This window comes from Dromiciops gliroides, chromosome 1 (genome assembly GCF_019393635.1).
Source record: "Dromiciops gliroides isolate mDroGli1 chromosome 1, mDroGli1.pri, whole genome shotgun sequence".
In the NCBI taxonomy this organism is placed as follows: Eukaryota; Metazoa; Chordata; class Mammalia; order Microbiotheria; family Microbiotheriidae; genus Dromiciops; species Dromiciops gliroides.
In genome coordinates, this window is record NC_057861.1 from 541,912,899 (window position 1) to 541,937,685 (window position 24,787).

At 39.2% G+C, this 24,787-nt stretch overlaps 1 protein-coding gene across 1 annotated transcript in view; it reads left to right on the forward strand.

Annotated features, from left to right (window-relative positions):
* Positions 1 to 15,561: 15,561 nt before the first annotated feature.
* BAIAP2L1 (BAR/IMD domain containing adaptor protein 2 like 1) overlaps positions 15,562 to 24,787 on the forward strand; it is a 140,321-nt gene continuing 131,095 nt past the window's right edge. The window contains exon 1 of the mRNA XM_043976763.1: positions 15,562 to 15,979. Within this exon, the coding sequence (XP_043832698.1) occupies positions 15,929 to 15,979 (51 nt within the window). The 5' untranslated portion in view covers positions 15,562 to 15,928. The remainder of the gene's footprint in view (positions 15,980 to 24,787) is intronic.

Genomic DNA, 24,787 nt, shown 5'->3' on the forward strand with positions numbered 1-24,787 from the left:
GTAAAATAAGGGTAATAATAGCACCTCCCTCCTAGGGGTACTGTAAAGATTACAAGAAATAACATTTGTAATGTGCTTAGCATGGTGCCTAGCATACATTAGATGCTATATAAAAGTTTATTGTTGCTATTGTTATTGTTATACCTTTTTTTTTTCAGGGCAATGGGGTATAAGTGACTTGCCCAGGGTCACACAGCTAGTAAGTGTCAAGTGTCCAAGGTCAGATTTGAACTCAGGTCCTCCTGAATCCAGGGCTGGTGCTTTATCCACTGTGCCACCTAGCTGCCCCTATTGTTATACCTTTTATCATTATTATTATTTGTGGTCATCATTGCTATTATTCAGTTTTTTAATAACTAGATCACTGATTGAAGTTTATAATCAGTTTTTTGTAGAAATATTAGTATGATCTCAGAGTAGTAAGCTAGTAAGCTATCCTTTATTATAAATATCCTGGGCAGCTAGATGGCACAGTGGATAGAGTATAGGACCTGGAGTTAGGAAAACCTAAGTTCAAATCTGGCTTCAGATACTTACTAGTTGTATGACCCTGAACAAGTCCCTTAACCTGTTTGCCTCAGTTTCTTGATCTGTAAAATGAGCTGGAGAAGGAAATGGCAAATCACTGCAGTATCTTTGTCAAGAAAACCCCAAATGGGGTCATGAAGAGCTGGACATAACGAAATGAATGAAGGAATTATATCTTATTCTTTCCAGAGGGAAACAGTCGTTTTTTTATCTTGTTTCAGATCAAGTAAAACACCTTCTCCACTTCTGATAAGGTAATTTTGGCTCAGAGGAGAAGAAAGAAGAAGACAAATTTACATAGCACTTTAAGGCTTACAATATGCTTTACATACATTCTCATTTGAGACTCACAAAGGCCTAGTGAAGTAATGACAATAATGAGAATGTATTTGGGGTATCCCAAATCAGTGAAGTTTGAAGCTACTGGAACTCTAAACTGCACTAAGATTTTTGGGACACCCTGTATACCACTTTAAGGTTTGCGAAGCTTTTTATATATGTTAACTCGTTCGATCCTATAATAGTTACTCAGAGTATTTTACTCATATAGTAAAATAGCATTTTATTCATATAGTAAAATACCCTTTTACTCATATGGAAAAATTTGAAGAAACTAAAGCTTTTAGAGGTTAATCAGCTTGCCCTAAGCCACAGAACCAATAAGTATCAGAAGCAGAATTTGAACTTGTAACTAAATAAACATGAAGATACAGCAATAACTGGCCTAGGTTTGATGATAGCTTTCACATCTCCACCCCATGCACCAAAAGAATAATTAGAAAAGAGGAGCTTTGCCTTATAAAGTGAACGTGGGTATTTAAGTATTTCTTAACTTAAGTAGTTCTTATTTTTTGCATTTGTTGATGGAAGGGGCAGCAGAATGAAGTGAGAGTGAAAAGAACAGTGAACTGGGAGTCAAGAGGGATCTGTATTTGAATCCTGCTTCCAACATTTTCTAACTGTGTGACCATGAGCAGGTCCCAAGTCTCATAGGACCATAAACCAGAACTGGAAGGAACCTTTACTACCACCTGGTCCCATCACCTCATTTTACAGATGAGGAAGCCTTGAGGCCAAGGGGGATAAAATGATTTTACCCACAGTCACACAGGTAGTAAGCATTAGAGGTAAGATTCAAATCCAGGTCAGTGGTCTTCCCCTTCCTCATGTAAAATGAGGGAAATAATAACAACTATCCCGAAGTGATTGCCGTAAGGCTCAAATAGGAAAATATACATGGTTTATGAGTCACAGTGGCCAAAAATAAAGTGATGTGAAAAGTTTAACCTGCCATATAAAGGTCAGCAATTATTGTACTCAACTTCCCATTCTAGCTAAAGTTAAGGCACAAATCTTAGATTCAATCGCTCTTATGATCCATATGATGACATATGCCTCAAAGGTCAAGAAGCAAGGGTTCCTGTATCCATGTAGCCATTAGTACTTCATCTGATTCTACCAATTGGTACTGCTTTTAGAACCCCATTTGGTCATATATACGCCAATACCATTGATTACTGACTGTAGCCTCCAACTCATTTCAGAGGTAGTTGTGGTTGTTCAGTCTGATTCTCTGTGACCCCATTTGGGGTTTTCTTGGCAAAGATACAGGAGTGGTTTGCCATTTTCTTCTCTAGTTCATTTGACAGATGAGGAAACTAAAGTAAACAGGGTTAACTGACTTGCCCAAGGTCACACAGCTAGGAAGTACCTGAGGCCACATTTAAACTCAGGTCTTCCTGACTCCAAGCCCAGGACTCATTCCACTGTACCACCTAACAGTCAACAAATATTCTTGAATGATCACAACTTATCCTATATGACAAGATAGTATGTTTATTTAGCAGGGAGGTGGTCAACAAGCATTTATTAAGTGCTTACTATAGGGAAGTGCTATATGGAATAGGCGATATCTTTAGGCTACAATATAGATGATGACATATTATGAAATGAAGTCTTTCTAGTAAGTAAAGTCCTTCTGGGCATGAAATAAAGCCCATTTATACCAATTTGTATGCTAGGGTAGGTAAAAATGTGTTGATTTCTAAGTCTTCAGAGACTATCTGTTCCTTCCCTGCCATTACTTCTAATGCAAGAGATTTGAACCAATTATAGTATTTGAATCTAGTATAGAGAAATAAAATAAAGAGGAATAAAGTCAGAAAATTATACCTTAAGTCAAGTTAATACTATATCTTATGTTTCCCTAAAAGTTGACTACATAGCCTGTCATGGATGGATGGATGGATGGATGGATGGATGGATGGATGGATGAACATATGACTGAATGAGTAAAAGAGCATTTATTAAGTGTCTACTATGTGTTCAATATATATGTTTATACAAATTATTTGTATATACATGCCTGGCTATTTAACCCAAAATCCCTAGGAAGATGCAAACCATGAGAAACTAGTTACTCTCCATTCCCCTTGAAGTCTTCCTGACTTCAATATTTTTATGCAGGTGCAAAAAAAAAAGGTTAAAATTAATATCAGGGCAAACACAAGATAAAAAGGAAACCTTAACCACCTCAATGTTTTCTCATTACCCAGCATAGCTCCATGGGGGGCCGGGGAACTGAAGTTAGGAAAATTGCTATACTATAAGGAGGCACTCAGTTTAGCTATTGCACGTTTGAACATGTCCCTTAGTAAAATTCAAAGCAGGGCCCACTTGAGCTACAGTAGTAGCTTAGAGATGAAAGGGATAAATATCTGAACTATTGCAAAAGCCTGTGTCTACCTCAGTTTCCTCATCTGTAAAATAGAGATGAAAATAGCACAAATTCCCAGGGATGCTATGAAAGTAAAATGAGATAGTTTTTATAAAGCACTTTGCAAACCTTAAAGGGCCATTCAAATGTTAGATATTATTATTATTAGCCTTATAATTATTAGGTCTTCTTGCTTCTGCTATATTCTGTCTACAATGCATAATCCATATAACTGCACACACACACACACATACACACACACACACACACACAAACCCTTCTTAAAGCATGGGTCTGACTAAGAATCTTTCATAGGGTAAATCACAAATTCCTCATCTTGGCATTTAAAGCCCTTTACATATTAATTACCCCTTTCCTTTCCATGTTTTTTTTCACGTCACTCACCTCCATGTACTCTGTGATCTAGACAAACTGGCCTATTTGTTATTCCCCCAATTCAGCATTCCACGACCTGCCTCCATTGCCTTTGCACCCTATTCTTGGAATGCACTTCCTCCTCACCTTTGCCTCTTAGAATTCCTGGGTTCCTTCAAGACCTAAATCAGGCGCCATCTCCTAGAGAAGCCTTTTATGGATCACCATAGTTATTATTACTTTCCCCCTCCCTGTATTATCTTGCCCTTAGTTATCTGTATTAATATTGTGTAAACTCCTACAGGTAGAATATAAATTCCTTGAGAAAAGGGGCTAGCTTTTGACTCGCTTTTGTATCCCCAGTATGTAGCACCTTGTCATGCTTAATCTATACTTTGAATGAATGAATGAATCTCCTGAAAAGCAATAACCCCTCACTGGAAATTATAAAAAACAAACATGGCTCAGAAGAAGAGATATGAGGAGGCAGCTAGATGGCTCAGTGGATAAAGCACTGGCCCTGGATTCATGAGGACCTAAGTTCAAATCCAGCCTCAGACACTTGACACTTACTATCTGTGTAAACCTGGGCAAGTAACTTAACCCTCATTGCCTTGCAAAACAAAGAAAGAAGAAGAAGAAGAGATATGAGAAGAGACCCTCACCCCACCCCCTTGCAGAAGCAGGAGGTTCACAAGTATTAGATACTGGACATACTTTCAGACTTTTTTGATGTGTTGATCAGTTGGGTTTTTTCCTCTTCTTTTTGTTATCTTTTTTTTGTTTGTTTGTTGGGTGAGGCAATTGGGGTTAAGTGACTTGCCCAGGGTCACACAGCTAGTAAGTGTCAAGTGTCTGAGGCTGGATTTGAACTCAGGTACTCCTGACTCCAGGGCCAGTGCTCTATCTACTATGCCACCCAGCTGCCCAGAAATTATAATTATGTAAGAAAACTACAAAAGACATCAATAACTCTTTAAATGTTGCCCTAGAACCACGGGGGAGTTATAGTTCACTTATATTCTTTATACTTGTGTAAAAATACTTTTTTATACTCTTTATACTTGTATACATGTATAATAAGTCCCAGTGTTACTTCAGTTAAGGGAATTTGCCATATAGAATACAACTACAAATTTACCTCATCTTACAAATATTTAAAGACAATAAGAACAGGATACCAAAATGGGAGGAAAGTCTATTGAGTCGAAAGTCTATACAATGCCAAAATATTTAGTTAAAAGTGTGTGTGGGGGCGGGGGGAATCAACATTCATACACCTATTTTGTTTGCATTTATATCAAATATCCAAATTTCTAAACATCAGGGTAATTAACTGATTTTTGTGTCTTATGCCAAAATATCCTTCTATATTATAGAAAAATCCACTCCTTTCAGAATTCTACCAAGAATTGTATAAATTTCCAAGTTTATAGTTATTAAGCAGTTTTCAAAATGTACATATAAATTATATTTTGTTTTTTTCTTTAAGGGTTCATTCTAGTCAAAGGATATTTTTTTGTTAGTCTCATTTTTGTGTTCTGTAAATAATTATTAATTGTTTAAAGGCTTGATGAATTATTTATTTAAACAATGTTTATTTGCCAACTCTGAAAAAATGATTCAGAAGCAATTATTTCTTGGAAAAATATATGAATGAATGAATGAGTAAAAAGAGCATTTTTTAAGTGTCTACTATGTGACAAGTACTGTGCTAAAACCTGGAGATACAAATTCGAAATCTGATGCAATATAACCTTCAAAGAACTTCCATTCTAATAAGAAGAGACAACACATACAAGGGAATGGTGTCCAGAGAAGGATATTTTGATTTGGAAAGTTACAAGGATAATGAGTGAAGCTACAGGGGAGCTGGTTGACACATCCTTCCTAGTAGAAATGTCATTATTGGTACTTAATTATAATTGCAGAACCAGAAAACATGGGGGGAGAGAGGCATAGGGTATACTCAAGTTGTAGCAGGGCAGATGGCAAGAAGGTAGATAGTTAAAATGAAACATGGCTAGGGCAAGTTTAAATTAAATGGGCCATGTGAGATTCACCAATCAGGACATTTGGGCCCCAGAGCAGGCATTGTAGCAATGAAAGGGTTAAGTCCTCCAAGGCTTGATCCTCTGGAATGAAGCCGGCTGTGAAACAGGCTGATAGCTGGCCAGAGGCGCCCCCACCACTACCAAGATAAGGGACTATATAATTATGTTTTACAATCAAAGTTGGGATTTTGAAATGTAACTTCCTTTTGAAAGTAGAAGAAAGATGTGGGCACATGAACAATATAATCCAATTATAATGTGGGAATAAAGTTGTCAAAGCATGCATCTCCCCTACCCCAATATCTTTTTTCTTATTTACATATCTTGATTATAGAACTCAATATCACTGTCCAACATTTTAATCCTGTTATGGAGTCATAGAATCTTAGATGTGGGAGGGACTGCAGAGATCTTTTAATCTGATTGCCTCATTTTACACATGAGGAAACCGAGTACTGAAATGTTAGTTTCCCAAGGTCGCACAGCAAGATGATGATAAATGATAAAGCTCATGGTCTCCTGAATTCCTTACCAATGTTCCATTTGGTTGTATTGCCAAATCAAAGAAAGTTGTGCCAGAGTAAAGACAGACTTCGAATATCCCTGAATAGTTATGTCAAATAATGCATAGAATACACGTTTTTAATTGATAAATGCACTTTAAATAGCAAGGCCAGCTCTGTGATGAATATATCACTGCTTAAGAGCAACTTAAATTGCCAACAATACAATTTGGCTTGGTAAAACACATGCTAAAAGTTTTATAGCGATCAGAATGCAATGGGACATTACAGCAAGCTTAATAGGCAAAGTCAGGCCTCCTTACTCAGCAAAGCTCCCATTGATTCTTAAGCAGACTTCTGCTTATTGGTCAAAGTCAATATGTTGGGGACATTTTTAAAGAAATTCATAAATTACTATCGATAAACAGAAGTTATTGATCAACTATTTATAATTTTATGCATTTCCTAATGGAATTTTTCCTTTTATGCTGATTTTTTTAATTCATGGAACTAATACTTCCTCTTCTATTGAAACAATTATGTTCTCTGATAATTCATTACACTCATAAATCCATGGAAACTAAAAATGAGAACTGGAGACCGGTAGTAAGTGTTGATGGGAAGCTTTTCATATATCCAACCTCTAGCTGTATTAGAAACAAATGAGACTATTACACAAACTTTTAAAAACACCAGGAAAGACTATTAAAGAGACTAGTCCAGTGACTTAACCTTAAGAGCTTGGTGTATGCGTAATAGCTGAAAGGCAAAAGGATTCATCAGTTTTGATCTGGAATCTTAGTTAACAAGTATTTATTAAGCACATACTATATGCTAACGACAGTGCTAGGCACAGATGATACAAAGAAAGGGGAAGAAATCCCTGTTCTCAAGGAATTTACTATCTAACGACAGAGTCAACATGCAAACAACCATGAACAAAGAAGATATATTCAGGATAAATTGGAGATAGACTCCAATGGAAGTCTCTAAAACTAAGAGGGGTGAGGGCAGCTCGGTGGATAAAGCACTGTCCCTGGATTCAAGAGGACCTGGGTTCAAATCCGGCCTCAGACACTTGACACTTACTAGTTGTGTGACCCTGGGCAAGTCACTTAACCCTCATTACCCCACAAACACATCCCAAAAAAATAATTAATTAAAATAAAATTAAGACGGGCTGGGAAAGGCTTCTTGAAGAGGACAGGATATAGCTAAGATTTGAAAGAAATCGAGGAAACCAGGGGGTGGAAATGAGAAGGGAGAAAGTTCCAGGGATGGGGAAATATTTGGAGTTGGGAGATGGAGGGTCTTGTGTGAGGAATAGGAAGAAAGTCAGTGTCACTGAATTTCAGAATATGTAGAGGGGTGGAAGGTATTAGAAAACTGAAAAAGTGGGGCAGCTAGGTGTCGAAGTGGATAAAGCACTGGCTCCAGATTCAGGAGGACCTGAGTTCAAATTTGATTTCAGACACTTCACACTTAATAGCTATGTGACCTTGGGCAAATCACTTAACCCTCATTACCCCACAAAAATAAACAAACAAACAAACAAACAAATGAATAAATAAATAAATGAATATATAGATAAAACATTTTTAAAAAGTAAAGGGGGATGGGTGATATCTTTAAAAAAAAAAAGAAAACTGAAAAGGGAGGAAGGCGTCACATTGAAAAGTAACTAAAGTGTTGAGGCGTGAGTCTTCCTAGTACCAAGGAATGCCCTGCTATACTCTACTTCACCAACTTCCCATACTATTCACTGTGGGAAAGAGGTTAGAAATCCAGAGAGTTCTCATGTTTTCAGTTCAGTGACAGCAATATGATCAGCTGGGAGAAGGAATTTAAGATGTGGTCAGCAAACACAATGCATCTCTGCAAAGTAAGTCCAGAATGATCATGAAAGGAATACATACCTCTCCTCCCAGCCCTTTCAGTTCCATACCAATACCAAACAAAGACAATTTCCCCCCCATCTTGACTAACTTCACCTAAAAAAGGGAAGTATTAGGTGTGAAGAACAAAGCCTTGTTGAGAGAAGTACTTTGCAGAGATGATAATAGTTTAGGTACTTGTTAAAAGAAGAAAATTAATTTATTTAAAGAAAAAGGAAACTAAAAACTTCTTTTCTCCACTCCCAAGATATTTTTGCTGTTTTTCCTCCTGACACAAATAAATGTAATAGGCATGACTGGACAGCCATCAAAAAACAGGTTAAACAAACATCCAAGAAGCCAGGATAAAGAACTGGATTTCTAGATTAGCAGGCCACCATTTTTCTATTTCTGCCCTCTGGAAAAGTAAAAAGCATTTGGCTTCTTTCATGAGGCATTAAGAGGCAGCTTGGTATAATCCATAGAAGGCTGGTCTTAAAGCCAGAATGAGTTCAAGTTTTGCCACTGACACATACTGGCTTTGTGTCCATAAACAAGTCAATTAGCCACCCTTGGAGTAAGGTGCCAACTTGCCTTGGTGGAGGGAATTTCTTCACCTAGGAATTCCCTATACCATTGAAATCACAAATCTAATACCCCACTGGTATAATGAGCCCTCAGGCCAGTGCTGTACTTAGAAAAACCTAAGTAAAGGAAAGCTTGAAAATCAGTTGTTGCCAACTTAAAAGAATCTTAACTTTGAAAGAGAATTGGAAGGGACCTGGAAGGATTAGAAATCATCTGATCCAACTTCCTGTTTTAAAGATTAGGAAACTGAGGTATAAGAACATAGTGTGAATTAATCCTACTGTAGTCTCTTTTTCACTGAGAGCTGAAAGGGAACTTAAAAGTCATTAAGTCAGGGTAGCCGGGTGGCACAGTGGATAGAGCACTGGCCCTGGAGTCAGGAGGACCTGAGTTCAAATCCAGACTCAGACGCTTGACACTTATTAGCTGTGTAACCTTGGGCAAGTCACTTAACCCTCACTGCCCAACCAAAAAAAAAAAAAAGTCATCAAGTCCAAGCCCCTCTTTTTTACAGGCGAGGAAACTGAGGTCCACAGAGCTTACATGATTTGACCATGGTCACACAATAAGTATCCGAGGCAGAATTCATTCCCTTCCTTCTTCCAAGTTCTGTGCTCTATACCAAGCTGCCTCTCTTTTTCTTCACCAACCGTCTCAAATTAATATTGTGAACATCCTTTCATAATTTGTGGTTATATTCTCAAGACAAACTTAAGTATCTCTACGGACACAAAACAAACTAAAAATTAAGTTTTTTATTTTAGAAAAAAGGTTGCATTATAAGAGTAAAGCAACCTCTTCAGCTGCTAGTGCCACCACCAAAAAGTTTCCTCGTATTTATTTTGTTTATATTTTATGTATAAGGTAAGGAGTGTGCAGGAGCCAGCTGTAACAGGCTGCCAGAATTGATCATTCATTTTTCAGTGTGAGCATTTACACCTCATCTTGATCTATTGTTTTGTTCATAGTCTAGACTTAAGAAAATGATGGAGAAAAAGTTAATACAGAATAAACTTACAAGTGTGTTGTATGAGCATTTAGAGGGGGAGGAGAGTATGAGGAGGAGGGTTAAACATTAACTGGCACATCCCTGTACAGTTAGTTATATGTATGTATTTATCCCCTGGTAGGATATAAGCTCCTTGAGGACAAGAACTCCAGCACCTAGCAGAGCCTGGTACATAGTAGGGGATTAATAAATGCTTGTTTGAATAACATTTGGTAGGATCATAGGATCCCAAGATTTAAGGCTGAAAGGACCAAAAATCTGCAGCATGAAGAGGTGAAATAATTTACCCCAGATCACATAGCTAGTAAATGTCTAATGGGAAGGGAGAGGATGTCAAAGGTTTCTATTTTTGCTATAGATGAATGAAAGCGGGGACAGCTAAGTGGCGCAGTAGATAGAGTACTGGCCCTGGATTCAGGAGGACCTGAGTTGAAATACGGCCTCAGACACTTAACACTTACTAGCTGTGTGACCCTGGGCAAGTCAGTTAACCCCAACTGCCTCACCAAAAAAAAAAAATAATAATAAATAAACAAATGAATGAATGAATGAAATCCCCCAAAACGGAGACTATTTGCCTTAGTATAAATTTCATGAACTTAAGAAATGCAGAAGGAAGGGAAAGAAACAAGTATTTATTAAATAACTATGTGCCAGATGCTTTACAAATATCTCATTTGATCTTCACAACAATCATGGAAGGTAGGTGCTATTAATATTCCCATTTTATAGATTAGAAAACGGAGGCAAACATGGTTAAGTGACTTGCCCAGGGTCACATACCTAATAAAATATCTAAAAAACTCTATTCGACTTATTGACTCCAGGCAGGTAGGTGGTAGAGTCAGGGACCTAGAGTCAAGAAGACTCATCTTCCTGAGTTCAAATATGGTCTTAGACACGTACTAGTTGTATGACCCTGGGCAAGTCATTTAACCCTGGTTGCCTCAATTTCCCTATCTGTAAAATGACCCAGAGAAGGCAATGGCAAACCACTCTAGTATCTTTGCCAAAAAAACAAAACAAACAAACAAAAAAAAAAACCCAGATGGGACCACAAACCATTGGACATGATTCAACAACTGAAACTTTTCTAGATAAAGTGCAGAAAAAAAGCCAGATTTCTTTCCTTGTAGATTTGGTTTACATCTAAGATATGACACAGCCCTTTCCCAGCATAGAGGGAAAGGTAAAAGGAATGAATAATTTACTAAGTATGTATATAAAGTGCCTACTACATGGCAGGCAATGTGCTAAGCACTAGTGGTATAAATACAAAATTAGAGGGGGAAGCTAGGTGCCGTAGTGGATAAAGCACTGGCCCTGGATTCAGGAGGACCTGAGTTCAAATCCAGCCTCAGACACTTGACACTTACTAGCTGTGTGACCCTGGACAAGTCACTTACCCTCCATTGCCCCACCAAAAAAAAAAAATTAAAGGAGTGAAGAAAAACATAAATAAAAAAATACAAAATTAGTCAATCCCTTGTTTTATTATATCAGGAAAGAGAACATGTTAATAGATATATGAATGCTATGGATATATACAAAATCAATCAATATATAAAATACACAAATATAGAGCAACTACTATGTGTAAGGTACTCTGATAGGCATTAGAATCACAAAAGGAAAAAAACTGAAATAGTTTTTGCCCTCAAGGAGTTTAAATTTTATGAGGAGATACAACAAATACTGTACATGTATAAATATGTACAAAGTTGATACAATGTGATGGGGGCGGGGAGCAGGGAGAAGGGAGGAAGGGGCTTGAGCTCCTGTGGGGGAAAGAGAGGCCAAATAAGGAAGAAGTTAGCACTTGAGCCTTGAAGGAAGCTACCTGATCTAAGAAACAGAAGCAAGCATATGAGGAATGGGGTTATAGACTGGACAAAGACTTAAAAGTCAGGACATGGGATTTTCTGTGTGGGAAAATAGCAATCAGGCCCTTCTGGCTGGAACAAACCAGGTTTGGGGTGATGATCTATAATCAAACCTGGAAAGATCATTTGGAACCAGATTTTGATGAAGATGATGAGTTTGCATTTTGTCCTAACAGCAAGAAACTTCTTGAATAGAAGAGTGATCTGGCTAAATCTTAGTTTTCGTGATATGGACCCCAACAATGGCAAAGGAAGCTAGATTGAAGGGGAGATGGGAACAGTATACATTAAGACCAATAAGATGACTGCAATGGTCCAGGTAAGAAGTGGAAAGGGTCTGAATTAGGGGTGTTGAACAAAAAATAACTGACAATTCTCTAGTTTCTCCTTAGTACTCAACCTTGTGAGTTTATTATAATAAGTACTATGAATTCCCAGAACAATATTCATAAATACAAAAAAACACTTTCTGGTTTACAGTGGCAGAATACTGTTAAAAGAAAATTGGAGGGGCAGCTAGGTGGCGAAGTGGATAGAGCACCGGCCCTGGATTCAGGAGGACCTGAGTTCAAATCCGGCCTCAGACACTTAACACTTACTAGCTGTGTGACCCTGGGCAAGTCACTTAACCCCAATTACCTCACTTAAAAAAAACAAAAACAAAAACAAAATGGGGTGGGGGGGGGTTGGAAAATCTGCACAAAGTTATTTTGTTAACCTTACCCTGTGATCAGCGCCTTGAAGATCCATGGTCGTCTTCGACTGGTGGAAGCCTACTACCCTGTGATCAAATTCCAACTTAGGGTAATTAGAATGACTATCTAAGAAACTCACTCTAGTTGTTTATTGGGGTGTGTTGTTCTTGATCATTTCTGGATTTAAATAATATTGCTGTACTGGGAATTGCTAAAGGTTAAATTTTTAATACTTATTCCACCACTCAGTTGGCTGCACTTCAGTGGTGCGTGAAATGATTCCCTTTCATTTACAAGGTATTGTAAGATATTCCAAGATTGACAGGGAGAGGGAGAGAAAGAGAGAGATATCGAATGTCATTTTATTATCATTAGTTGTAATGGTGATAGTAATTATAAGATCATAAGTATAACACATATTGAAATAAAACTAAGATGTTAACTAAAGAGATGTTATACTAATTAGAATATTTCATTTATTATATGGGCATTATACTATCTGAAATTCGTGTGTGTATAGATGACAGTGAGAGAAAGAGGGAGACAGAAAGAGACAGAGAGAGACAGAAAGACAGTGACAGAGACGGAGAGAGTATAAGCTTGAAATTGGACTAAGGGGGCAGCTAGGTGGTGCAGTGGATAGAGCACTGGCCCTGGATTCGGGAGGACCTGAGTTCAAATCCGGCCTCAGACACTTAACACTTGCTAGCTGTATGACCCTGGGCAAGTCACTTAACACCAATTGCCGGAAGGAAGGAAGGAAGGAAGGAAGGAAGGAAGGAAGGAAGGAAGGAAGGAAGGAAGGAAGAAAGGAAGGAAGGAAGAAAGGAAGAAAGGAAGAAAGGAAGAAAGGAAGAAAGGAAGAAAGGAAGAAAGGAAGGAAGAAAGGAAGAAAGGAAGAAAGGAAGAAAGGAAGAAAGGAAGAAAGGAAGAAAGGAAGAAAGGAAGAAAGGAAGAAAGGAAGAAAGGAAGAAAGGAAGAAAGGAAGAAAGGAAGAAAGAAAGAAAGAAAGAAAGGAAGAAAGGAAGGAAGGAAGGAAGAAAGGAAGAAAGAAAGAAAGAAAGAAAGAAAGAAAGAAAGAAAGAAAGAAAGAAAGAAAGAAAGAAAGAAAGAAAGAAAGAAAGAAAGAAAGAAAGAAAGAAAGAAAGAAAGAAAGAAATTGGACTGAGACTAAGGCTTTTGGGACACACTGAATCTATCAATGGATGGACCTGTGATTTCACTGGTGTAGGGAATGGATAGTGAACCAATAGAGATCTGAAAATTTGTACTTTGTAATCTTAGAAAGTTGTCTGGGGAAATGAGAAGTTCAATGATTTGTCATTAGCACACACACAGTCAGTATGTATAAGAGGCATGATTGAACCCAGTCTGGGATTCCAAGACCAACCCTCTACTATGCCATACCACTTCTCTTGTATATAGTACATATAAACCATTATATTCTATATATAGATAACCAGAGTTTTTAATACTATAAATCTGGTGAAGAGGGGGAAAAGTAGCTTCAACAGCTTAAAACCACCTTTTCATTAAGGTATAATGCGTTTTACTTGACAGACTAAGTGCTGTTTCTAGGTGCTAAGTATACCTTTCCATTTCCAGGCTCAATTCATTTTACAGCTTCCGAAACCTGATAACAGGGTCCTTCCGATGCAAAAGTCCAATTTGTGTTTCTGTTCTAAGTCCACTGTCTGACACCTTTCAAATTCTGACCTCAGCGGAGTAAATAAAGTAGTCAGAGATTTCATTGTGTGGTTTTTCCTAGTAAATTGTAAATACTAGTTGTAATTTCAATAACTGCTATATCCAAAAATTTTATAGGGAAAAAAATCTCTCCAATAAGAGTTTCTACCATTATTTGTCTTCCTTCCTTTTAAATTTTCTATCATTTAAAGAACCAGCCCATGTTGGCTTTTGTTTTTGTTGTTGTTGATTGGGAAGAGGAGAAAGGAAGAAGAGTCCCTCCTGGTAGTCTCCAAGATCAGATACAAAATCCTCTTGCGTTCAAAGTCCCTTTAGAACCCAGCCCCCTTCTACTTTCCAGTCATTCTTTGAACCATTAACACTGGCCTCCTTGCTGTTCCACTAGCAATCTCCCGTCTAGGTATTTTCTCTGGCCGTCCCCTATGTCTGGAATGCTCTTCCTCATTACTGTGTCTACAGAGTTCCCTGAATTGCTTCACCCCAATGAAAGATCATAGATTTGGAGCTGGATTGTCTAAATCCAACCTCTTCGTTTTACAAATAAAGAAACTGAGGCCCAGAAATAAAATCATTCGCCTATCGTCACACAAGTTGTAAATAGATAAAAGGAAGTTTCAGCCCAGGTCCTCTGACTCTGAAGTCAGTTCTTTCCAATGCATCACACAGTCTCTCCAGACAGAATAGATGATGTCATTAGTGTGGGTACACCCTCCACCCTTGTGGATCACGGCCCCTCTCCGCCATAGTACTAAGTCTTCGGGAGTTACAACAAACAAACAAACAAAAAAACCGCGTGTACAATTCTCTGGTCATAAGTCTCGCTCTCTGGTTGACAAAGTCATAGCTCACGGCATTCATATTGTTAAAACTTTTCCTTTATAGCTTGGGCACACATAAAGATGCCCACTCCTAATCCTGGTTTCTATGTCCCCTCCGTGCATTTGGGATTTCAGCTCGAAGAATGAGAGGTAGGGAGTTGGAGAGAAGTCGGCACCCTCTCACCAGCAGCGTCAGACACCTATAAGAGGAACTCGGGATGCTTTTTTACACTCCCCGCAGCCACCACCCCAAAAACAAAAAAGAAACTTGCTCGGTCTCCTAGGATGGCTCTCCCAGGGCAGGAGTCTGGAGAAAGCACATGCCGCAATTTGGGAAACTTGGAGAGATCCTGGCACCGCCAGGCTCCAAGTTACTCCCCTCTGGACTGAGTTGGCGCGGGAAAGTAGGGACGAGCCAGCCGCCTTCGCTCCCGCCCTCCGAGGGTCCCTCCGCTCGGCCGTCCTGCCCCAGGTGATCCTCGGGACCCCGAGGGTCCTCAGGCCGGCGGGATGGGATGGGGGAGGGACCCCGGGCCTGTGCCGGGGTAGGGGTGCAGGCCCCGGGAGAGGGCGCCCTGCGCTCAGCAGAGCGCACCCGGTACCTCCCGGAGCCGGCCGCCCCTCCCGGGCTGGAGGCGCTCCGGCGGAGCTCGGCTCAGCCCCAGCCCCCGCGCAGGTAGGGCCAGGCCGGGCCCCGCCCCACCCCGCCCCTCCTTCGTTCCGGCTGCCGCGTCAGGCTGCTCCGCCCTCCTCGGTGCGCCCCCCCCCCCCCCCCCGTCCTGCTCCCACTTCTGCTCCTGCTCCTGCTCCTGCTCCTGCTCCTCCTCCTCCTCCCGGACTGGCCGAGGCAGCGGCGGCCGCTGCGGCTCCCCAAGTTTTGACAGTTTCGTTGGGGGCTCCGACGGGAGGGAGGGGCGCTCCGGAGCGGGCAGCGGACAACGCGGACCCAGCCTCGCTCCTCCTCCCCCTCCCTGCCCGCACCCTCACGCGGTCCCCTGCCCGCGGCTTGACTCCCAGGGGCACGCGTCACCGGGAGACGGGAGCGCCCCCGGCCTCCGCTCCAGCTCCCCGCGAAGGCGGCGTGGCCCCGGACCAGGGGACGGCACCGCCTCCTTCCTCCTCTCTGTCCCTGAGGCAGCCGCTGAGACTCCCGGCCGAGGCGCAGAGACACCGGCACCATGTCTCGGGGTCCGGAGGAAGTGAGCAAGCTCACTGAAAACACCTACCGAGTAAGGGACGGGGGTACCCGCCGTGGCTGGGGAAGGGGCTAAGAGTGGGGGGAGGGACCTGTTGGGGGGATCTTCAGGAACACCGAAGAGAGACTCTGGAGGTTCGGTACTCTAGAGCACTCGAGGGATGCCCAGGAGAGTTTTCTGGAGCTTGGAGGGGACTGGGGGGGGGGGGAGGAAGAAGGCGGGGAATCTCCCTGAGATTTGTAGATTGATGCAAGACCACCTTTTGTGTCCCTGGTTTGTGGAGGAAGAACGGAAACAGTTCCTCCCTGCCCTGAGTTGTTTGTTCTCTTGAGTCTGGGCTGGGGGTCATAGGGATTGGAAGGGAAGGAGTGGGGCGGGGGTTGGGATGTGGGGAGTTGTTGGGCGGTGAAGGAAACAGTACTTACCTATCTCCTGGAGCCTCTGCTAGCAAAAACTCCAGTCTTTCATCCCCACGGCTGGGTTTTGTGGCAGAAATTTCTACCACATCTACAACTTAAGGGACGCTATCCAAGAGAATCAAACTCCCTTACGTTAGTCGGAGTAGTCAGAGGTTGACTTGGATTGAGGTAAATAGCCAGATTTATCGTCCCAAGAGGCAAATATTGATCAAGGCAAGGATGGTGCTTTCCAGAGGGATTTTTTTTCCTACATAAACATTTATAAGAACTCTTTGGATGTTAGGGACATAAAGCCAGTCTTTTTAAAAATCAGTAATAATTAATTTGCTGTAAGAAACTTAAATCCTGGAAAAAGGAGCTTCCCTTAAAACATTTCTCATTTTTCATCAAACCACATCCAAAATTATTAGTTAAAACACATAAAGGTAGCAGTGGTATTACTATTACATGCTTTTCTGACGCCGAAAAAGGCATCCAGTGTCTAGTCTTAAGAAAATAATACTCGCAAGAATGTGAAAGAGAAACTCCCCATTTAATTAAGAATTGCCAGGTGAGCAATAGCTCATTTGTAGTTCCTGCAGCTGAAAAGGCTTTATTGTAGTACACTCATCTTGTTGGATTTTACTAAAGTGGCAGTTAGTCTACTTTTCAGTGGATCTTGAAACACCCTTTTCTTTTTTATACCTTCTCTCATGTTAGACTGGTCTTTGATATTTGCCGATTATGATTGTGAAACATTTTGAGTCAACAAAAACTCAAGGTTTTAATAAAGTGGATGTTCCTTTTTTACTCATGACTAACATTTGTGTTTCTTAAGAAATTTTTTATATTCGGTAATGTATTTTACATTTATTTGAGCATTTTTCCAGAAACAGACTTATGATTAGTGATCTATTCAGTAATTAGATACTTTTAAGTTTAAGTATTTGTAAATGAATTCCTTTTGAAATAAGATATACACTTAATTATTTATAGACTGCAAAGCAACTTTTGTTTTAGTACAGGGTATATATATATAACGACTTTTTAATATCTATTGTACTCAGACATATGACTTCCCTAAACTCCATAGATTTTTTTGAGGCCTATATAACTTTTTTTTCTTTTTAATCCAAGATTTAGTTTGTGTTGCCTAACTATTCTCAAAATGAGAAGGACCTTTAGTCTTTTTCCTGGAGTAATGTAAGAGACTAAAAATGTTCCCACAAATTAACCCGATGGATCCCAAAGACTAAACTGCCTTTTCAGATGTATGCACAAAATGTACCTGCAATTCATTTTAAATTGTTTGTTTCATTTTTATTACCTTTAGCACACATTGATTCTGTACAGTACTGTCCCTAACTGAGCTACTGTTGTTATCAAATGAAAGGGCTTATTTGAGAAAAGTGTGTGTGTGCTCGCACTCGAGCATGTAAGACAAATACCTATGGCTGATGGATTTAACAAGGTTGTGCTTTGGGACCCATTAACCTTGACCAAATTGCTTCCTTATACTCCAGTTCCCTTTCATTGTTGACAGGATTTTAAATTTCCAGAGACTTGACTGTTAATACTTTATACTTAAATTGAAAAAAATATTTTCTGTTAGGTGAATATATCAATGATTCTGTAGATATTTGTGACCATGGGTGTGACTGTGTACCATATATATTTGGCATGGTGGATAGGGTGCTGGACTTTGCATCAGAAAGATCTTGGGTTCAAATGCCACCTTAAACACTTATTAGTGTCATTGTAGGCAAGTCACTTAACCACTTTGAGCATTAGTTTCCTCATCTGTAAAATGAGATGTGACCTAAAGTTCCTTCCAGCTTTCAGTCTGTGATTTATGATTCTATGAAATAAATGTCCATCCTTCTGGAGTCAGGAAATTGCTGCCACTCAGCTTAGTTGATGACTGATTGTCAAGAAGGTAAAGTTTTGGGGCAGCTAGGTGGCACAGTGGATAAAGCACCGGAGTACCTGAGTTCAAATCTGACCTCAGACACTTACTAGCTGTGTGACCCTGGGCAAGTCACTTAACCCCAATTGCCTACCAAAAAAAAAAAAAGAAGGAAAAGTTTTCATGCTGCCCTCCATGCCATACTTTTTCAGTGTGTTAGTTTTAATTCCCCTCTTTTTTCTTTGTTATAAGGAATGGCCCTCTGGGGAGGTAAGGGTTATGTTGTATCCCTTGTGCTTTGCATCTAGTAAGTATTTAATAATTGTTTTTTAAAAATTCATTCACAAGAAAATCCAGGCAATGTAAAAAGCAAAAGATATCAATGAGAAGTGTATTTTAAAATTTAGCTTGCCCTCATTCTGTGACATTCTGTCATTGTCATATAATGACATCTAGATAGCACTGGACCTGAAGTCAGGAAGACCTGAGTTTAAATACATAGTAGCTATATAGACTATTTACAAAACATGTACAGAATTCTTTAGTTTTTTAAAGGCTGTAAACTTCCCTGAGGGTACAGGAAGGAAAGGAATAAGCACTTATGTATATGCCAAGCACTATGCTAATCATTTTACAGATATTATCTCATTAAACCCTTATAACAAGGATTGTTGTTATTATCCCCATTTTACAGTTGAGGAAACTGAGGGAGAGATTAAGTGACTTGCCCAGAGTCTCACAACTAGTATATCAGGCTAGATTTAAACTGTCTTTCTGACTCCCAGCCCAGCACTCTATCCCCAATGCATTACCTTTATACAGCTATTTCTCTCTTGGACCTTGAGCATAGAAATGTTTGATGATGGTAAATTTTAGTAATTTTTTTCCTCAACGTTTTGGGTCTACATTTTGATCCGGCATTTGGGAGTGGGAGTCTAAATTTACCATGTTTAAAAAAAAAAACCAGACAATGTAATCTGTGCAATAGAAAACTAAAGCTGATCATGGATGATTTCATTGAACCATGACTGGCCCTCACTTTTTTGCATGTACAGATTAGAAGCCTTGAAAACCTCCATTCCTCATCCCCTGTATTCCCTATAAACAAATCAAAAGCTGAACCCTATTGAAATGAAAATGTGTATGGCTTGGCATCAGTAGGAGTGCTTATTATATTCTTTTAAGTGTTTTCTGTGTCCTTTGCATTACCTGCCAACCTACTATATCTTTATAATGCAAAACACAGCATATCCAGGTGCATTTACAATAACCAGCTCCAGGGAAGAGTATGGGGTTTGCAGAAATTGGCTTTACGTTTTAAAGTTCTCCAATTTGTGTAACTTTGAAGGAACAAATGCTCTAAAGAAAGGGGAAGATTAAAATGCCCCTTCTTTATTTGTTTGTCTAGCTATCAGATATCTTTAAATGTTTATTTGTTTCTTTAGGTGTGCTTATGTAAATATTTAAGATGATATTCTCACAAATTGGGGTGGGGTGGGGCAAGGAGGGTTAAGTGACCTGCCCAGGGTCACACAGCTAGTAAGTATCAAGTGTCTGAGGTTAGATTTAAACTCAGGTCCTACTGAATCCAGGGCCGGTGCTTTATCCACTGTGCCACCTAGCTTCCCCCTTGACCATGACCATTTTATTGTTTAGTCATTTCACTTTTGTCAGACCCTTTGTGATGCCATTTTGGGGTTTTCTTGGTAAAGATACTAGAGTGCTTTGCCATTTCCTTTTCCAGCTCATTTTACAGATGAGGAAACTGAGGCAAACAGGGTTAAACGACTTGCCCAGGGTCACACAGCTAGTAAGTGTGAGGCCAGATTCAAATTCAGGAAGATGAGTCTTCTTGACTCCAGGCCCCACAATTTATCCAGTATGCCATCTAGCTGATCGGACTGTGGCCATAGCTAATAAGGAAAGATTTGAACCTAAGTCTTCATGTAGCACTTAAACTCTACACTTTGCTTCATGTTCACTCTCAGGGGAATTTGTGTGATAATACTTTAAAAACAAATGGAGGAGGGGCGGCTAGATGGCGCAGTGGATAGAGCACCGGCCCTGGAGTCAGGAGACCTGAGTTCAAATCCTGCCTCAGACACTAAACTCTTACTAACTGTGTGACCCTGGGCAAGTCACTTAACCCCAATTGCCTCACCAAAAAAAACAACAACAACAAATGGAAATTTATAAGTACAGCAAAATGTTAAAGAGGTGTAATGCTAGAAATAAATGCAAGTGTTTTGCCAACTGCAATGTTTGGGGAGTTTAATGAGTTAAATTCTCTACCATTCCCTGAATTTGCCCTCACACACTTGCCAGGTTACATGGCTTACTAATGAATATACATACCTTAATGACACATAGGAAACAAAGCTTGAGGGTGAAGAAGCATGTAATTAAACCAAGCTATATAACCTTCCTAGAAGTTAGGTGTTGAGGAAGTCTTTGATAATTCATGGGTGTGACATCATCTAGCCACTGTTTTTAATGCTATCCCACCCATTCACTATGGAATTTGACCAAGAGTAGGGGAATGCCATTTTCCTTTCCATACTTTTGCTATGTAGATGCAAGCATTTAAATGTTCATATGGTGACAAAGAAGGAAGAAAACTACCAATTACACCAGCTATAGAAAACTTTAAAGGAACAAACTTACCCGAGTTCATTTCTTGCTCCTAACGTAAAAACTCAATAAACTCCTAGCTGCGTTTTGGTAATTTATGAAGACATCAACATTTTGTGTCATATTCATCCCTTTGAATCATATTTTTTTTTTGCACCTACCTATATAGGTTTGTTTGTTTTGTTTTGCAGGGTAGTGAGGGTTAAATGACCTCCACAGGGTTGCACAGTTAGTAAGTGTCAAATCTGAGGCAATATTTGAACTCAGATTCTCCTGAATCCACCTTTATGCACTGTACCACCTAGCTACCCCAAGTTTATTTTTTTAAGTTGAGGTTCTTTTTTGCTATATTATAACCCAAATGACAGTAAACAGGCATATTATTTTATTAGGATTCTTTTTCTCCCTTGCAGATTATTCTGTGATATATAAGTGAAAGCCTTATTTCCATTAATAATCATGGAACACATCGAGCACTGTAAAACTCAGGTGCAAGTTATTTATTTGAAGTTTCAAATTGCCTCCACCTTCCTTCCCCAATTACTAGCAATACTTATTACTCTGGCTAAAAATATTTGACATTCCTTTCTCTCTTTTTTTTAAGGCTAGTCAGTTTTCCCCAAAAATATGTGCTTTCATCAGGTTTACTTAAAGGGACTAGGGTCATAAGATAAAAGAGGACTTAACAGTTCAAGGTGTCCCCATTCAAGGGCCCCATGGTGACTATAAAGGGAAAAGAGGGAAGCTTCAGAGAGAAAGGTTACTTGTATCAATAGCTCTGCTTCCGTATCTCTGTTGGCCCTAAATAAGTGAGAAATAAAGGTAGGTAGGTTCCTGGCTGTGAATCTACAAAAAGCCTAAGACGGCAACCTTCTCTTAGGAGCAGTAAGATAAAAATAATAATTTTGCTTCATTGGATCTGTTCTCCACGTGAGTATTCCTCCAGTGATACATCCCATCCATGTGTACCCATCCTTTGTAACTTTTGTCCATGTTCTCCTATAAATTCTCCACAGAGAGTCCACCTGTGTTAGAGGCCTTCCCCTAGCTCTCAGGGTTTCATAGAATGGTTGACTAAGTACTTCATCAGTATCCAAAACCAACATGGACTTTTAGAATCATATTTGTTTAATGTTGAAGGATTTTGGGGGAGAAACATGCTTGTTTAATTTTAAGAGTGATTTTAAGAGTGATTTTTAATCATAATCTCTGGGAATTTACTAGTTAATTTATTATCAACCAGAAAAGCCTTTTTTTCTTTTTACAAAGACATCCAACTTTTTTTCAGCTATTTCAACCCTCTCATTTGACAGCTGAAGAAACTGAGGCACAGAAGGTTGAATAGACTTTTCCAGAACCTTTTCACGATTTAAACTTGGAAGGGACACAGTTGGGAAAAGTCAATAAGTATTAGAACACGGGTATCCTGACTACCAGTTCTATCTTCATAATACCTTATAGATAATGCTACATTAATTTTTGTAACTTTGTGAGGTTTCTAGAGGACAAGTACTGTCTATTTGGCAAGTAGAAAAACAGCTACAGAGCTATCCAGTAACTCAAAATGTTACATGTCATTAGAACCTCTGTCTTCTATTCCAGTTAAGTGTACTATTCATTAAATCACTCTTCAATAAGGAATTTTTTAAAAATAGCCAAAATTTAATATTAACATGATATTTTAAAATGTCCAATGTTTAATGTTAATATGCAATATTTTAGTAACAAATATTTAACATTAACTTGCAACATTCTTAAATGATATTTTATGTTAATATGTAATATTTTAACCAATATTTGAAAAACATTACTCCATCAGAGGTTTTTCCACATTTATACCAGAAGTTGTGGCAGTTATGAAACAATAAGTACAGTTAATTATATCACATAGAGGTTCCTTTCACATTTGTACCCTTGAACATAAAACATAAATTACAAACTAACTTAATTTGAAATATTGTGCTACCCAGCATGACTTAATGAAAATAAGAAATATGAATGTCTTTAATTTTATGCTACTGTTCATTTTTTTAAATGTTAAACTTCAGAGTTAATCATAAGTTACTCCTTTTAAGTGTGTAATATTCTCAGTTATTGGGTTAAAAATAACTGCTGGTAGATCATAAAACCTGAAACAGCTGAGAACATACATATTGTTTAGTTAGGTGTTAGTGCCTACCTTGTCCATTGTTTTGAAAAGGTGTGTCATGAAATAAAAATCAGGGGCGTTTACAGGAAAGCACTTTTTTCCTGAAATGGGCCTCATTTGTTTGGAAGCCCGAAACAACTGAACAGGTAACAGGAACTGGAGACTAGCATTAAGAGATGAAACAACAGTGATTTCGGATGAACTACATTTCTTTTGTGTTTACTAGTTTTTCACAAATGCTGCTCTTATAATCGTTTCTGGAATAATTCTCACATATTTTCTTTATATGTAAACTTCGTGTGGATAGCTTTATGTTTCCTTTAAATGTTTTGCAGTTTAAAAGTGTCTTGTGATTGTGATTCTTTCGGTTGATGTTTCTTTTAAACCCTTCAATTTTCATTACTGCTGAAGCAGAGTTGAATTCTTCACATTAGGCATTCCCTATTAAAAATTCTTCTTTTAATTTTTTTTTGCCATAAATAATTTAAAAGGCAGTTTTTGCTAAGCTTAATTTGAGAATATAAGTGCTTGGAAGAAAAGTATGGCTGTCATCTCCGGTTGGTTTCTAGGGTTATATTATTACTAAGCATAATCTTTACAGAATGAATAAAACACTGTCCAGTCTTTAACTATTTTATAGTAAATGTGTATAGCTTTTTAAAAAAATATACCATCCCTTACAGTCACTTTTTAGATTTAGAACTTTAAAATTCTATTCTCTGATCATAACTTCACATATGTGTAGGGAATTTCTGATGAGGAAATTCTCTGTATCAATGCTGGTCAACACCTGTTCTGCAACTTAGAGTCTTAGTTGCCTGGAGCCCTGAGAGGTTGAATAACTTACCCAGAGCTACACAGTCAGTATGTGTCAGAGGCAGAACACCCCACCCCCCCCCCACCCCTTCTGGACTCTGAGACTGCACTGCCTCTTTTTCATGTTCATGGTGGTAAATTTTTGTCCTTTCACGGTTTTTTTAAAAAACAAGTTCAGTTGCACATTGATACATGTACTCAGTCTCTTCTATCTCTGTCTTCTAGTCATTTATTCAAAGGAATATAATAGGGCAGCTAGGTGGCACCCTCATAAAGCACCAACTCTGGATTCAGGAGGACCTGAATTCAAATCTGGCCTCAGACACTTGACATTTACTAGCTGTGTGACCCTGGACAAGTCACTTAACCCTCATTGTCCCACCCAAAAACAAAACAAAGGAATAGAATGGCGTAAACATGAGTCCATATTTACCAGTTACTCTCTGCCCTGGGCTACCTGTCCTAAAGAGATCGGGGAAGAGAAAGAAGTGTCCCTTCTCTTTTTGTTCTGAGACATATCTTACCTCTCTTTGGGAGAGACAGCTTTGGGCAGAGTGAGTAGACTCTAGGTGGCCAATCTACTAATTCCTGCCCTCCAAGATACCATTGTGCTTGTTTGCCTTCTCAACCACCCCTCATTTCCGTCATAAGCCTCCCATGATTGAATCTATATTTCATCATTTCTTAGAGATGCACCACTCCCAAGATTCAGAACTTTATAGTTCCTCTCCCCAACTATAACCTCTCCCATTCTCCAGCTAAACCTGCTTTCTGTCCTTAAGACATTCAATTCAGTTTCCTCATCTGTAATATGGGGATAGTAATAGTATTCTAGGGCAACTAGGTAGTGAAGTGGATAAAAATATCCAGCCTGGAGTCAGGAAGACCTGAGTTCAAATCCAGCCTCAGAGAAATACTAGCTGTGTAACCCTGGGCAAGTC